We start from the raw sequence: 15,712 nt of genomic DNA, 5'->3' as shown, positions 1-15,712 counted from the left end.
TAGCACTCTTGTCTCACCTTTATAATGTCTTTGCTGGCCTAGATAGTAGAGGAGTTGCCGGACCAGCCGGCTGAGAGCCCTCACTGATTGGCTGGCAATCATCAAGATCGACTTTATCATCGATGACCGAAACAGCGCTATTACGGACCCAAAGGACCAGAGCCGCCAAGAGCCGCCAAGAGCCTCCTGTTTGACAGCGGCCCAGACCGTAATATTACCGAGACACGGTAATTCCTGCGTATTGACAGCGATAGGCTGATGGATCGCCAAGGCTGCTGCGCCAACTTCCAAGAAGATCAGCTCCAACTTCTTACATCTGTCAGTGTGTGTGGTACGATATATAATTTATGCGCTGGCTGCTGTATTGGCGCTGTCTCTCGTTTGTCTTTCAGTACATTGCGCGTCTTGATTATCGATCACTCTGGCATTGTTGATCTGGGCTGATCTGACTGTTTGCGATCATCAACGTTGTCCACACGAGGCTGTATACACCAACCGCCGGAACTCGACTATCGACTCGCAGAGACAACCGCTGAAGGCCTCGCGAGTGCGACTCATCCAGATATGAAACTCGGGATTGGCTGGCTATCCGCGACCCTTACTGCGACAGCCATATTTCTACAACGCGGTGATGGTAAGTCCTCCATCCTTCTACTTCTCATTGTTCAGCTCTGATGCATATGCAGCTCGCTCGCAAGCCCCGCCACCAATTCAGCATGTCTCTGAACTCGAAAACGTCGTGATACACACCCCTTCCCATCGAATACACTCCCTTTCCAGCTTCGACATCACATTCACAATACACAACAACGCGGAAGCAATCAAACTCAAGCTAGAACCGAATCATGATGTTTTGGCCGAGGATGCTGAAATTCAATACTTGAATGCTGATGGTACCATTAGCCATACGGAGAGTATCGATCGCAGAGATCACCGGGTGTTTAAAGGCTCGGCATGGACAGAGATTGAGCCGGATCATTGGACATATGTCGGCTGGGCACGCTTATATGTTAAACGCGATGGACCTGATCCTCTGTTTGAGGGTACGTTTAGTCTGATGCATGACTATCATAATATAAAACTGCGCTCGAGTTATATGCGGACGCGATCCGATTCCGATGTCATACCCGCTGAGAAGGATGACGATTATATGGTAATGTTCAGAAACTCGGATATGTATTGGGACGAAGAACATACAGAGCTCAAACGATCGGTTCCCGACCCTTCTTGTCATGCGGACAAGCTGGATTTTAATGCGGACCCCAACCATCCTGTCTTCCGACCTCCGCAGCAGTCAACTAATCTTGCTGCCATGACGTTTGATCAGTTATTAGGCTTGTCCAAGCGACAGTCTGATACCGGCAACGTGGGCGGAAATACGGGAGGTATCAACTTGGCGTCGACGATTGGTGATACCACAGGCTGTCCCAAAAATAAGTTGGTCGCTCTCGTCGGCGTGGCTACGGATTGCAATTTCTTGAATGCTTTTGGGAACAATCAGTCTGCGGCTCGCGCGGATGTTATTTCAATGTTCAATTCTGCATCGAGTGTGTATGAGAGCACATTCAATATCTCTCTGGGTTTGAAGAATTTGACTATGAGTCCTGCTGATTGTCCTGACGTTTCGTCGACAGCCACCCCCTGGAATATGCCATGCACTTCGGGAAATATCTCTTCAAGACTAAGTGATTTCACGGCCTGGCGTGGCGATCAGAATGATACAAATGCTTACTGGACATTGATGACCAATTGTCCTACAGATTCCGAAGTTGGAGTGTCCTGGTTAGGGCAATTGTGTGTTCATGGCTCGAGCAATGCTTCGGTCGCAGGAGCAAATGTCGTAGTCAAAACGTCGACTGAGTGGCAGGTTTTTGCGTAAGTCTTACCTCTTAATTCCGAATTGACAAAGCTAACTTCAATAGACACGAGTCAGGACATACCTTTGGTGCTGTGCATGACTGCGACTCTTCGACATGTCAGCAAGGCCTACAGACAACTTCACAATGCTGCCCGCTGACTTCGAGCACCTGTGATGCCAACGGGCAATATATCATGAACCCTTCGACATCGTCCAATCTCGAACACTTCTCACAATGCACAGTTGGCAATATCTGCTCAGCCCTAGGTCGAAACAGCGTCCAATCCAACTGTTTGGTAAACAACAAAGACGTGGTCACCTATACTGGCAGCCAATGCGGCAACGGTATTGTAGAGAGCGGCGAAGATTGCGACTGCGGAGGAACAGCAGCTTGCGGCGACAACGCCTGCTGCGACCCCACTACCTGCAAGTTCAAGGACAACGCGGTCTGCGACGACTCCAACGAAGCATGCTGTTCCAGCTGCCAATTCAAAGCTGCAAACACAACCTGTCGCGCCAGCACTGGTCCCTGTGATATCGCTGAAGTCTGCTCAGGATCATCCGGCGCCTGTCCCGCCGACCAATTCGTTGCCGATGGCCAGAGCTGCACAAGCGGAAACACCACCGGACTCMCCTGCGCCAGCGGACAATGCACAAGCCGTGACCTCCAATGTCGCACTATCCTCGGCGCCGTCCTGGGCAGTAACGACACCTACGCCTGCGACGACTCCTCGTGCACACTGTGGTGCGCATCCTCCAAACTCCCCTCCAACGAATGTGGCAGCATGCAACAAAACTTCCTCGACGGAACACCGTGCAACGGCGATGGGCACTGCAATAACGGTCAATGCCAGGGTTCCTCAGTAGGCGGCGAAATCAAGTCCTGGGTCGACCAACACAAACCTCTTGTGATCGGTCTGGCGGCTGGTATAGGCGGGTTACTCGTGCTGATTATACTGAGTTGCATTATTTCTTCGTGCCGAAGACGCAGGTTTAGAAAGACGCTCCCTGCGTCGCGGCCGCCTGGTGGGAGAGGGTATCAGGGATATCGTGGGCCGCCGGGACAGCCTCCAACAAACGCTGGAGGTTGGTCGGGACCAATGCCGCCTGCGATGCAGCAGCAAGGGAATCCCGTATATGGTGCACCACCTGCATATGCGCCGCCTGGATACGATCATAACGGCGCGCCTTGGCCGGGGGTGCAGCCACGATATGCATAAGTTTGGTTCAATGTCGCATGGTATTTCGCTTAGATTTGTGGGTATGGGTTTATTGCATGTCACTGCTTGGATAGGGAGTTTTGGGTATATAGGGATTTATGAACATTCATGATGAATATATTTGCCGCTTACAGGATGATGATTGCCTATATGCACAGGTGGACATTATTTGTAGAAGTAATCTCAATTCACCGCTGAATGCCCGGACACCTAGAGACAGCTAACTATATGTAGAAAATATCAAATCGAAGCGAAACGGATTTAAGCCGTATACTGACCGACTAACTACACTTCTCGCTCAGAAAGACTCAATCACACGAGAAACAAAAAGACGAACCTCAACCTGCAACGAATCATACACCCGATATGCAGCAGACTATAAACAAAAAACCAGACATTCGAAACAGAGAACAGATGGCACACAGAGGAAAGAGGGAGGGAGGAAGATTATTGCCAACAAATACTCAAAAAGCCATCCCTGGTCACACCACCCACCCCCTCAAGATCAAACTCCTCAATCATGGCTCTCAGCTCATCCTCCTCAAGACCCGTCTCACCCAATTCGCGGGCCACACGCCTCAAATCCTCGAGATCAATGTACCCTTTCCCGCCTTCATCGAACAATTCAAAGGCGCGCAAAATTTCTTCGCGCGGGTCTCGTTCAAGGATTTTGTGTGCTGTGACGGTTTGGAAGGCTGAGAGTGGCATGAGCAGCGAGGATGGGTGCGGTGGGGGGTCTTTACTGTTGTTGTTTGGTTTGTTGGGGTGTGCTGTTGATGGTTGGCCTTGTTGTTGCTGTTGCTGGACTTGGGGTCGCGGAACGCCGTATGTCGTGAGGAGGGAAATGAGTTCTTGTTTGGGGAGGGTGAAGCCGAGGGCTCGGAGGGCGACTCGTAGTTCATGGTAGTCTAGGTGGCGGTCGCGGTCCAGGTCGAAGAGTGTAAACTATATGATCGTGCGCTTGTGATTAGCATTTGGCATCTTGAAAGGAGAGTAGGTGGGAGGAGAGCGTACAGCTTCATTGATCTCTTCCCGCTGCTCCTCCGTCAATCGGCTCAACGGGTTCGCGCCACTACCAGCATCGGTCCCCATCATCATCGTCGCTGCTGCTGCACTGCTACTAGCATGATTCTGCGAATGTTGTGGCGGTATAGGCGGKTGCTGTTGTTGTTGTTGTTGTTGCGCTGACTCTGTATTGTTGTTGTTGTTGATGTTGTTATTCACACTGCCGAGAACGCCTCTATTCCGAGAAAAAGCTGACGCGCTAAATGGGAGTGGGTTTGGGCGCTCGGGGAGTTTTGAGCCTGCGCCTGCGTAGGCGGAGCGTGAGCCGAATGGGGGATGTGGTGCGGCCATTTTGAGGGTTTTTGAGGGCGTGTAGATACGGTTTTTGAAGAGAGGTATATGCGCGGTTTGCGACAGAGTTGGTTGTGGTGGATGTGGTCGATCTCGAAGAAAGGCCCGAGGGCCGGGAGTGAAACGGTCTGCTTCTGCTGTTTAATGTTGAATAGAGCTGATCAAGTCTGACGGAGAAAGTAAATAGCCTCAAAACATCACAGTCTTGCGCATGTTAGTGAGTCCAAGTGAAGTGTAGCAAGCGGGGAGGGGAGGATCGTCGGTCAAATTCTTGCAGCTCGCTTTGTTCTGCTGGAAAACGCGGCGACGCGCCAAAATAGCTTACCGCTTTGGGCAGGTCTAGATACACGGAATAGTTCAACTGCAACATTACTGGTGAAGAAGTCAATTGATTTGATATTGCTCTGGGAACGCCCTACACATTTATGTTTATAGAAAACAACATACTTGTATCTTGATAATTGTCGTTGTCACGAGGGTTCTATACTACCTAGTAAGGCATAATGGAGTATCAACCAGGTTCTGCACCAGAACCTCAGTCCATACAGCGACCTCGTACTCATCGCCATGCTGTGAGCCTTGTTAATGGATTGATGTCAAATAACAGTCCACAATGCTAAGCTGTCGATGTTTGTGAATTTGTGAACTATCAAAGAGCACTATGGTTCGGACCAATCACAGCGGATATTCTGGACGCGACTGCCGTCCCCATCATCTTTCCTATCGTGCCCGTCATTGTCTCCCAACTTCCTCCCAACTCTAATACCCTTTTCATCCAGACGCGACATGGAAGAGAGTCAATAGTCAAGGCTCAACTCAACCATGGTGTCATGTCCCATCTGCGCAAAGAATGTCAAAGAAGCCAATATCAACGCCCATATCGACTCAGACTGCCAGAACTTTGTCATCGATGACTCGTCATTGAGTCAGGGTGACTCCGCGTCTTCTCAAAAGAATGGCACGGCCATTAATTTCTTCCAGCCATCCTCTGCTCGCAAGGCTAGTTCTACCGTCATTCACCCATCAACGCTGTCCACACCGTCTCGCAACAATGAAGTTTCAAAGCCATCACCAGCACAAGATGATCTAAAACGAAAGCGAGAGCTAGAGCCTTCTTCGTCGACTGCAGAGCCCGAAGATGCCACCGTCAAGAGATCCAAACCCACGGCGTTCCAACGAGCAGCCCCCTTGGCAGAACGCATGCGTCCCAAATCCCTCGACGAAGTGTGCGGACAAGACCTGGTTGGGCCCAATGGCATCCTACGATCTCTAATAGAGCAGGACAGGGTACCTAGTATGATACTCTGGGGCGGTGCGGGTACAGGAAAGACAACAATTGCAAGGGTAATTGCATCCATGGTTGGCAGCCGCTTCGTGGAAATCAATAGCACTACCAGCGGCATCGCCGAATGCAAGAAGATATTTGCAGAAGCGAGAAATGAGCTTGGCTTGACGGGGAGGAAGACCATACTGTTCTGTGACGAAATTCATCGGTTTTCAAAGACTCAGCAAGACGTGCTTCTTGGACCAGTGGAAAGCGGTGTTGTGACGCTCATTGCTGCGACGACGGAGAACCCCAGCTTCAAAGTTCAAAATGCTCTGTTGTCTCGATGTCGGACATTCACGCTGGAGAAGCTTACGAATGACGACCTTACCTCCATCTTGAAGCGCGCCTTGGCTACAGAAGGCTCGACCTATTCGCCATCCGAGTTGGTTGACGACGAACTCATTAAATATCTCGCCACATTCTCAGACGGTGATGCTCGAACAGCTTTGAATCTGCTCGAGCTGGCCATGGGCTTGTCCAACCGTCCCGGCATGACGAAAGACGTCTTGAAGAAATCACTTACAAAGACACTGGTCTACGACCGAGCCGGCGACCAACACTACGACACCATCTCAGCTTTCCATAAATCCATCCGTGGCAGCGACCCTGACGCAGCTCTATATTATCTTGCACGCATGATCCAGTCCGGCGAGGACCCATTGTACATCGCTCGTCGTTTGATCGTCGTCGCGTCCGAGGATATTGGCCTGGCTGACAACTCCATGTTGACGCTCGCCATTTCCACTCACAGTGCGGTAGAAAAAGTCGGTCTGCCTGAGGCTCGAATCAATTTAGCCCATGCCACGGTCGCAATGGCGCTCTCGAAGAAGAGTACGAGGGCATATAGAGGCCTCAACAACGCGTTTGCGGCGTTGTCAGAACCTGGGGTCGCGAGCTTACCCATTCCACTCCACCTCCGCAACGCCCCCACAAGGCTGATGAAGGAGCTTGGCTACGGCAAAGAGTACAAGTACAATCCTAATTACAAGGATGGCCAAGTTGTTCAACAGTATCTGCCAGAGAGCCTGCAAGAAAGAAAATTCCTCGAAGACAACGATTTGGGCGATATCGTTGACCCTGAGCTGTTTAGCTAGCCTTGCGGCTTATCGTTATCGCAAGGCCGCCCGCCAAGACCAGCACGGATGACGCAACTCAGCAGGACGCACCCCTCCCTCTCGACGCAGCGCTCACTTATTTCAACAATGATCTTACTGTTAGAGTGTGTTGCATCGAATACCCACATAGGTATGTCCTGTTGAATATTCGACTGTCAATGTCTTGCTACCTCAAAGATAAGCTTGCCGCTGCTGGTGTGGCACACTTTTTGACGCGAGTAAACAATTGATTTTGCCGGCAATATTCGACTTACCGCCTCCATTGACTAATAAGAGACGCGCACGCATTTATCGCTAACTCAATCCGGTGGACCCGACGCTAAGTTCCTGGCGGTGAGTATCGATGTTGTCTTTGTCGTCCTCTCCCTCACACAGCCCAGATGAGATGAGAGAGCTGCAAGAAATCTGACTGGAGAGCTTCTTGTGCATCTCATACGGATCTAGAGCTTGAATAAATATCTTCAGTTGATTTTGTATTCTTTATTGTGAACCAGCCTATCCTTACACGCTTGAAGCATCACTACCTGCCTCTCTTTGCACTTAGTCTTCTTGTGTCAGCTTGCTTTTTCTAATGCTAAACAGTTAGTTATTACCCTTTGTTGCTACGTCTGATCCAGCTTACTACATACTGACATGGATTATTACAGATGCCGTCTGAAAATAAGAGATCCGGTCGATCCCATCCACGAACGGCACCGCCCATTCTTCCAGCTATTGCTCCTTCGACTGCCTCTTCGATGCCGCCGACGAACCCAGAACCGTCTCATATGTATCCTGCTCATCCACCAAACACACGGATGCCTTCACACTCTGAGCCTTTCCACGAATCCCGTCTCGATCTTCGTCTCAATCCTCTCTTGGGAAGGCCTAGCATACAGACTGGCTTGGAAACACTGACAGAAGATGCCCATTCAAGGCGCGTACATGATATCCCGGGACAAGTAGTGCGAGGGCAATCCTTTGATATTAATGCACCCGTCTCTGCTGCTCATGGCATTGGTCGAGACACCGTGCCCCTTTCGGGGCACATTGGGACCCCTGGCGAAAAGAGTGCCAGAAATGGCTTCCCATACATACAGGACAATGGTGAGTCAGAAATTGAGCTCAGTAACAACTCCTCTAACATGGTGATCAGATGTCGATCAGGCTGATCGTCCACGGAAGTTCCAATGGGTTTCCGAGAATCCAGCAGAGACACCCAAAGGCTCCCACAAGAAGCGAGATGCGTTAATGCAGCGCTTGACCATAGACGCCGGGGGCTCTTGTATTTTCTGCTCCAAAAGCAAGAAAGGATGTGACGCGGAAATGCCGTGTAATCGTTGCAAACAGAAAAATCTTCCTTGCGTCCGCGGCGGCTACTCCTCTTTATGCATGGCATTTACAGTCAAACACGACGACCACTATGAGCTGCATCCTGCGATATTTGCACAGGCCCAAGACGCATTGCAGAATCTAAAGCAAAATCTACGACCACTTTCTTTTCCGGTTGTGGTTCATTGGGTTTTTGATAATCAACGATACCGTGAGACATTAATCTCAGCTGCTGATCAACTTGATTTGCGTCAAGCTGATACCACACTGGGGAAATCTTTGATGGATCTGCTTGTCTCTCCTCAATCGGATCTATCAGATGATCTTTCGAGGGATGCTCAAAGGGCTTCTAGGTTGCTTGCAGCAATCAAAGGACTTTCTATGTCTGATTGCTTGACAGACCCGGTGAACATCAGAAACGCCAGAGTGATTGTGTTTTTCCTGATGACTATATACACAATAGAGTTGTACGAGGTGTCGCTACGTTTGGCCAAGGGTCTTTATGACTCCCTCAAGACGATATCATCGACCAGAAAGTCTGAGCGACCTGTCCTCTTATACATGAAGGTCATTGATGACATGGTCAACTTGCAGTGGCCGAACTCGTTGATGTCTGCTATTTTTGCGCAAGCGCAGCCTCGCCTTCAGGGCTTACAGGACCTTCTACGCCTTTTGTTTTTTGATGAAAACTTCAAACCAACATCTCACGCAAATCATACTTTCGACTTCGGCCCACCTGAATTTGAAATCTTAATTGGAGTTCGATCACAAATTCAGGGGATATGTGGCTCGGTAGACTTCGCACAAATCCGTTATATCGTCAGTGACCTCCTCTGCTCAGAATTCGGTGAGAACATGGCCCAGACAATCGATCCCTCGTTGTTACCACTCGACATGACTCGGAACGACACAGATGCAGATCATGATGATTCGACTACTCTGTGCAGCAGCGATGACCAAGCTATATTTAGCAACCAAGTTGGAAGTGGAATCACCAATACAACATATCCGCCTCCTGATGTGCCAGACCTAACCATATCTCGTCGGGAGAGCACTGTCGACTTGGGCGTTGAACCATCTGCTGGCGAAGACTTCGCATTTATTGGAGATCATCTCAACTAAAACATTTATAACCACTATTCAGCATATTGGAAAGACCGATTTTGGCAGTACATTAAAAAGGGACTTGGAATGGAAAGCGTTTGGGTATACCACACGGCGTTTCATTTGGATTTGGAAATTGAAAGCATTGCGATGGAGGATAGGACATATTCAACAATAAATGACAACTTAGCATAAGGATTAATGAAACAAAACAAAATCACAGATCTTAGGGCTTCTTCTCTTTTATAGAAATTTCCCAAAAGAGTAAAAAACGAGCTGGTGGAGCCAAGCACGCGATTCGGCGTGTGAGTGACACAAACAGCTTCCCTATCCGTCCCTCTACCTCCGATATCTGCCCGATCTTCTCCAACAACTTTGCTTTACCCTCCGACCTTGGAAGTGACCCTAATGATTTCCTTTCGTGCTTCAAGAATATCCTCATTCATTTCTCGATCAGTCTCGTCAACGCTTTCAATCTATAGAGACTCTGTTCGCTCGGCTATCTACGCTACTCACCCCATCTCCCCGTCTAATCGTCCCTCGGTGATTCAGCCGATCCCATCTTCMCCCCGCCGCAACCACCACCATCGCAACATGTCCACTACCGCGCCCAAATCAGACCCTTTCCAGCCCGCGGCCAGAGTTGCGGGACAGCGACAAGATGTTTGGTATACTATTCTTTGTATTACGTGGGATCTCTGAGCTTTGCGCTGATAAGCTGTTGTTCGGGTCAGGTCCATCGTCAATGAAGCAGCCGCCGCTTCCCCGGTGCAACCAATTGTGAACATGGGACAGGGGTTCTTGTACGTCTCCTTCCACCCAACGCAAGGATATAGGATTGACATTTCCATTTTGTTGTGTACAGTGGCTACAACCCACCCAAATTCGCGCTCGATGCTGCCAAGGAAGCTCTCGACAAGGTTGATTGTAACCAGTATTCTCCGACCAAGGTACAATCCGTTCCGGTGGACATACGAATGCATAAACGGTTGATTGACGGGTTATATAGGGCCGCCCCCGTCTGAAGAAGGCTATTGCTGCTGCGTATTCGAAATCCTTTGGGCGCGAACTTGACCCGGAGACGGAAGTTACTATTACCACTGGAGCGAATGAGGGTGCGTTATTAGCTAATATGCAATGACACTGCGTTCTTGGTATTGATATGAGGCAGGAATGTTGAGTGCATTTATGGCTTTCATCGAGCAAGGCGATGAGGTTATAATTTTCGAGCCCTTTTTTGATCAGTCAGTATTACCTACTACTACCCAGAAGCTCTTAGTGCTAAGATCAGTGGTGAACAGATATATCAGCAACATTGAGATGCCTGGCGGTATTATTCGATATGTCCCTTTACTTCCGCCCAAAGATGGTGCAGTCAGGACCTCGTCGGCTTCTCAATGGACGATTGACTTTGAGCAATTGGAAAAGACGATTAACTCCAAGACAAAGATGATTGTAAATTCTCCCTATCAGCTGGTATGATTGTCAATACTGATTTAATGCATAGGTTCTCAACTCACCGTAAGACCAAACTTGACTCATGAAGAATACAGCACTAATATTGACAGACACAATCCCGTCGGCAAAGTATTGACCAAAGAAGAACTCGAACGCATCGGCGCCCTCGCTGTAAAACACAATATCATCATCCTCTCCGATGAAGTCTACGATAGACTCTACTATGTTCCCTTTACGCGCATCGCCACTCTATCTCCGGAGTTGTACGAACGCACCATTACTGTCGGCTCTGCCGGCAAAGCGTTTTATGCCACGGGCTGGCGAGTGGGATATCTCATCGGACCGCCTCATTTGATTAAATATGTCGCCGCAGCGCATACAAGGATATGTTATAGTAGCGTGTCGCCGTTGCAGGAAGCGTCGGCCGTCGCTTTCGAGAAGGCTGATGCCGAGGGGTTCTGGGAGGAATCGCGCAATGAGATGCAAGGGAAAATCAGAAGGTTTTGTGAGATTTTTGATGAGTTGGATATTCCGGTCCGTCCTACTTGACACCCCAAACTACAAATTCTTGACTGACTTGGTATTCTGAAGTACTCCGACCCAGAAGGCGGCTACTTCGTCCTCGCCAACATGGCCTCCGTCAAACTTCCATCTGACTACCCTTTCCCACCACATGTCGCCAGCCGGCCGCGAGACTTCAAACTGGCCTGGTTCCTAATCAAAGAAGTCGGCGTCGCCGCAATTCCGCCTACGGAGTTTTATACAGATGAGAATGCGCATATTGCGGAGGATTATTTGAGGTTTGCGGTTTGTAAGAATGATGATGTTTTGGAGACGGCCAAGGAGAGGTTGAGGGGATTGAAGAGGTATATAGTCAAGTCTGAGTGAATCTCTACTCTGCTCGCGAATGAGGTGGGTTAGACGAGATAGATCATACGATAGGGAGCAGTTGGTTATATACACCATTTTAGATATACAAAATTAAAATTTTGCAGGTTATGTCAAAAAGTACAGTCACAGATCACATTATATACCGCCATACATAAAGCAAAGAAATTCGTTACGTATCAATACCGCATGACTCCAATACATACAAAACGCCCTATTTGGGTAGACTATGAACCAGTCTCGGTCTCAACATCAGGCTCCCTCCCCGTCAAATCGCCCAGTCCGAACTTCTTCTTCGCCTTCCTCAGCGCGAACGTCGCCTCGTGTTTCGCGAACAAGGCGTTGCGCGCGGGCTTCCATTGCATCAGGCCGCGCTGTTGGCGCTGTTCAGTGCGTTTGTTGGCTTTGTTGCCTGATTTGGAGGACTGTGCACTCGATGAGGAGGTGGTTGTGGTTGTGGTTGCTGTTCCGATGCTACGGGCATGGACTGACTGGGTTTCGTCGGAGCTGCTGTCGTCATCGTCATCGTCATCGTCATCATCGGGATCCTCAGCGTGGTCGTGAGATTTTACAGTGTGCTCGCCCGCGTTGTAGAAGTTGGCGCTTGATTCATTGGCTTCTTGATCGACATACTCCTTAGGATCCTCGCCAAATGCGCCACTCCAGTCAACGCCTTCCTTGGTCATCCAGCGTTGACGTTCCTTTGGATCAATATCTCTTAGGACATCTCGACCCTGCACGAGAGACTTTTCATGGAGTTGTTGAACGTTTTCGGGCGTCTTGGCAATGACCTCGCGGCTACGGATACCTTCAGCTAGGCAGGCTTCCCATGTCTCGAATGTTTCGCGCGAATTGTTGTCCATGACGAATTTCTCGTGGGATTCGTCCATGCCAGCTGAGAAGCGGCCGGTGAATTGGAGGCGGCCGACCTCTGTCAAATCCTCAAGGCAGTGTAAGTTGAGTGATTTGTAGTTCTGTTCTGTGACGTAGTTCTGGATCAAGCGGCCTGGGCGCTTGGTTGTCCAGATTGGAATGTCGATCTGTGTCTCTTCGTTGTCGACGAGATGCTGCAGCCACAGGACCGCGTATGCTGCTGCACCACGTTTGCTTGCGACATGAAACTCAAAAACAACCGGTGAGCGGTAGCGGTACTTGACTGGCAAGCGTGGTGCTGTTATGGCGTCAGAAAACTCAAAATACTGTCCGCCGTTTCCATCGCTCTTGCACGCAGATCGTGGTACTTTGCCGGTGCTGCCACCAGTGCGCATTCGGATCTTAGCAGTTTGCGCGTAATTCTTCAATGCAATACGGTTTGACAAAAACTCAAAAGTGCCCACGTCCCAACCAAGCATGTTTGGAGGAAGCTTAGTCTCAACGCTACGGAATAGCAAAGAAATCCTGATACGACCGAAACCTATTCCTCCATCTAGTGGATACCAGCGCGTCACTTGGGAAGAGGTCTTCATCAAGTCAGACAATCTCAAGGAGACAACACCGAGGATTGGGTCATGCTCTCGGTGTCGTTGATCGCGAACAGTCACAGTGACCAGAGCAGAGCGCCAGTCACGGACGAATCTTTCAGTCCCGGCATTGAAAATAGGCTTGCTGCTAACTGCTTTAGCACGAGTTCGATAAACCTGGGTCCAAATTAGCTTGCTTTCCATTTCGCATATTGAAGTGTCTTACCAATTGGTCATTGAGCAATATTGTACAATAGCTGGTAGGTAGCTCTTTGCCCTGCTCTTCGGTGTTTTCTCCATATGCCTTGGCCGGTTCATACTCTCTGCCCTTGCGATTACCCTGGCTGCCATAGATGTTCTCCAACTGAAGGTTGACAATCTGATGCACGACAATACTGCAAATACCACTAGGCCACAGGGGATCGGGTGGTGTACTAGTGATTGCTTCTTCTTCTTCAGTGTTGATAACACCCTTGTCATCTTGTAGTGAGGGCTCATCCCGGAGAGTGGCTGGGAGTTCCGGGTTCTTTCCGTCTGTTCGCAGTTCAGGTCGTACCCGAGGCTTTCCAAAGTAGCCGACTTCCCAGTGTAATTCACCAGGCATGCTGCTTCCTTCATCTAAGCCTTGTAGTTTCGAAACCTGAGGGTACATTTTGCCAGGATGCTGGATCAACTGCTGGATAGAAAGCTCCACTTTGCCTACGATGTCATCTGCAGAATTACGATCCGAATCCCACAGCTCGACGCTGAGCTGCTCATCGGCTTTAATCAGTTCTGGAGTGACCAAGAGTGCTGCTGTTTCCTCCCAGACAGGATCCAAATCGTCGGTAATAACACGAGTGCAGTACATCGGCTTGCCATATTTGGAGAACGAAAGGTTGATGTATGGGTCACTACCACCGCCTTCAGAACCCCTGCGGTCCTGCTTGCTGAGTCCGATTGCTCGGTGAATACGGATCCAGAAAATTCCCAATGCTTGAGTGTCTTTCTGGATATCATCACCCTTGAGCATCATACTCAAATCTAAGGACATCGATTTGGGCGCCACATATAGACTGGCGGCGGCTCCGATGGCATAGTTGACAAAGTTCGAAATCAATGGCAAATTCAAAATGTTCACTCCTCGCTTGACAAGAGGAACACAACCGGCGCGTACATGCGGCAAGCCCATCAAACTGAAGGTAAGTGACTTGGCAAATGGAGGCTGGGGTGTCATCTGGAGTCGCACACGGACGGTGCCAATAAGCTCAATCAATTCGGCAAAGATTGGTAAAGGGACGCCAAAGAGACCCTTGATTCCAAGATAGAAGACAATTTGCATGTGCATGTTGCGTGCTCTGGCAGAAGCGGATCCTTCGGTTGGTTTTGCATGATACGCAAAAGATACCTCGAAGTTGTAGTAATCACCCCCTTCGTCATCAGCAGCTGCCTCCTGAGGGTCCTTGTTTTTCTTGTTTTCTTCACGGACGTTGTGCTTCAAGTCTTCGACATGTTCATCTGGAAGAGATCGAATACTGAGAATTCGGATAGGATTGTTTCCCTGGTCAATTTCGGCGATACGGACGTTCTCGATGACGCTTGGCACCGAGGCCTGCATAATATCCTCAATGGTGTCCGCAACACTAGCAAACATGTCGGGGTTCAACAAGCCCCAGGTAACGCTCATAAAGGCGTTCATCCATTCTACCGACTCAGGGAGTAGGTTTACAGTTGCCTTGAGACGTCAATACTTAGTATCAGTAGATACGGAGGGAAGCTTAACGTACCGTTTCACCTCGAAGCTGCTCGCTTCGCCATTCAGCATCCCGACCACTGCGAATAAGCTCTTTCACCCAAAGAAATACCCCTGATGCTACACAGGCCGCAAGAGGTATAAGACCCCATAGGGATCCACCAAATGTACGGCCGACTATGATGATACCGATGAAAATGCCAGCAACGAGACCATTGGCACGTTTCTCAATGTCATCGAACATCGGCTGGAAAGTAACGGACGGTGTAGGGKGGAAGAGAATGTTCGTCTTTTCGCCGTGGATAGGGACATCCGAGGTTGTACCTTGGGCCACGGGCTCTGGGGGAGCAGTGATGTCTTGGTTGTGTCTGTATTCCGAGTACTCCTGATTCGGATCGGTTTTTACATTCTATTAAAGTCAGCAATTTTCAACAGGTGTTTGGCCTCATAGACATACCGTTGGCTTATTCAGATTCGCGTTTGGGACAGTGAGCTATGATTCGGCCAATTAGTGACTTGTTTCAATAGATTCAGCAATAGTACCAAAAATCTCACCTTTGGATCTTTGGCTTCCTTCAAATAATGTTTTTGTACGTCCTCAATCTCGATTTCCTTACCCGTCACCGGGTCGGTGACCTTCCGGGTTCCTTTCTTCTGAATATCGGCTGCTTCTTTATCGAAAGACTGGCCCTGATCCTGGGCATTTTGCTGTCTGCGCTGGACTTCCTCGTCGATCTGTTTGTCTCGTTCTTTTTTGTCCCTGTCAAGGTTCTCGACGAATTTGTGGATGGTGGGAATTGGATTGGCGGCGCTCCAATGGCCAGCAGGGCCATGCTGGGCGCTTCCTTGAGACACCATCGTCACCACCAGTTGGAATCGAGTT

General features: G+C 49.5%; 6 protein-coding genes across 6 annotated transcripts; 4 read left to right on the top strand and 2 right to left on the bottom strand.

Annotated features, from left to right (window-relative positions):
* Positions 1 to 564: 564 nt before the first annotated feature.
* BHQ10_001784 (uncharacterized protein) lies at positions 565 to 3,078 on the top strand (the record flags this gene model as incomplete). Its single annotated transcript, XM_040873858.1, has 3 exons — positions 565 to 634; positions 687 to 1,875; positions 1,923 to 3,078. 3 exons carry the CDS (start codon positions 565 to 567, stop codon positions 3,076 to 3,078), a joined length of 2,415 nt encoding a protein of 804 aa, XP_040730289.1.
* Positions 3,079 to 3,525: 447 nt separating this feature from the next.
* BHQ10_001783 (uncharacterized protein) lies at positions 3,526 to 4,434 on the bottom strand (the record flags this gene model as incomplete). The annotated part of the gene is made up of 2 exons (XM_040873857.1): positions 3,526 to 4,023; positions 4,093 to 4,434. The coding sequence occupies 2 exons, from the start codon at positions 4,432 to 4,434 to the stop codon at positions 3,526 to 3,528; spliced, it is 840 nt and encodes a 279-aa protein (XP_040730288.1).
* An 822-nt stretch (positions 4,435 to 5,256) lies between these two features.
* Positions 5,257 to 6,855, top strand: BHQ10_001782 (uncharacterized protein; the record flags this gene model as incomplete). Its single annotated transcript, XM_040873856.1, has 1 exon — positions 5,257 to 6,855. The coding sequence occupies one exon, from the start codon at positions 5,257 to 5,259 to the stop codon at positions 6,853 to 6,855; it is 1,599 nt and encodes a 532-aa protein (XP_040730287.1).
* Positions 6,856 to 7,613: 758 nt separating this feature from the next.
* BHQ10_001781 (uncharacterized protein) lies at positions 7,614 to 9,309 on the top strand (the record flags this gene model as incomplete). The annotated part of the gene is made up of 2 exons (XM_040873855.1): positions 7,614 to 7,962; positions 8,012 to 9,309. 2 exons carry the CDS (start codon positions 7,614 to 7,616, stop codon positions 9,307 to 9,309), a joined length of 1,647 nt encoding a protein of 548 aa, XP_040730286.1.
* Positions 9,310 to 9,885: 576 nt separating this feature from the next.
* BHQ10_001780 (uncharacterized protein) lies at positions 9,886 to 11,637 on the top strand (the record flags this gene model as incomplete). Its single annotated transcript, XM_040873854.1, has 9 exons — positions 9,886 to 9,959; positions 10,026 to 10,094; positions 10,157 to 10,241; positions 10,301 to 10,406; positions 10,463 to 10,535; positions 10,593 to 10,746; positions 10,799 to 10,812; positions 10,860 to 11,283; positions 11,341 to 11,637. 9 exons carry the CDS (start codon positions 9,886 to 9,888, stop codon positions 11,635 to 11,637), a joined length of 1,296 nt encoding a protein of 431 aa, XP_040730285.1.
* Positions 11,638 to 11,864: 227 nt separating this feature from the next.
* On the bottom strand, positions 11,865 to 15,687 carry BHQ10_001779 (uncharacterized protein; the record flags this gene model as incomplete). The annotated part of the gene is made up of 5 exons (XM_040873852.1): positions 11,865 to 13,274; positions 13,324 to 14,811; positions 14,864 to 15,238; positions 15,287 to 15,322; positions 15,385 to 15,687. The coding sequence occupies 5 exons, from the start codon at positions 15,685 to 15,687 to the stop codon at positions 11,865 to 11,867; spliced, it is 3,612 nt and encodes a 1,203-aa protein (XP_040730284.1).
* Between the last annotated feature and the right edge of the window lie 25 nt (positions 15,688 to 15,712).

This window comes from Talaromyces amestolkiae (genome assembly GCF_001896365.1).
Source record: "Talaromyces amestolkiae strain CIB chromosome Unknown scaffold2.1, whole genome shotgun sequence".
In the NCBI taxonomy this organism is placed as follows: Eukaryota; Fungi; Ascomycota; class Eurotiomycetes; order Eurotiales; family Trichocomaceae; genus Talaromyces; species Talaromyces amestolkiae.
The sequence above is the reverse complement of the archived record's forward strand: the minus strand, read 5'-3'. Positions and strand labels throughout refer to the sequence as shown.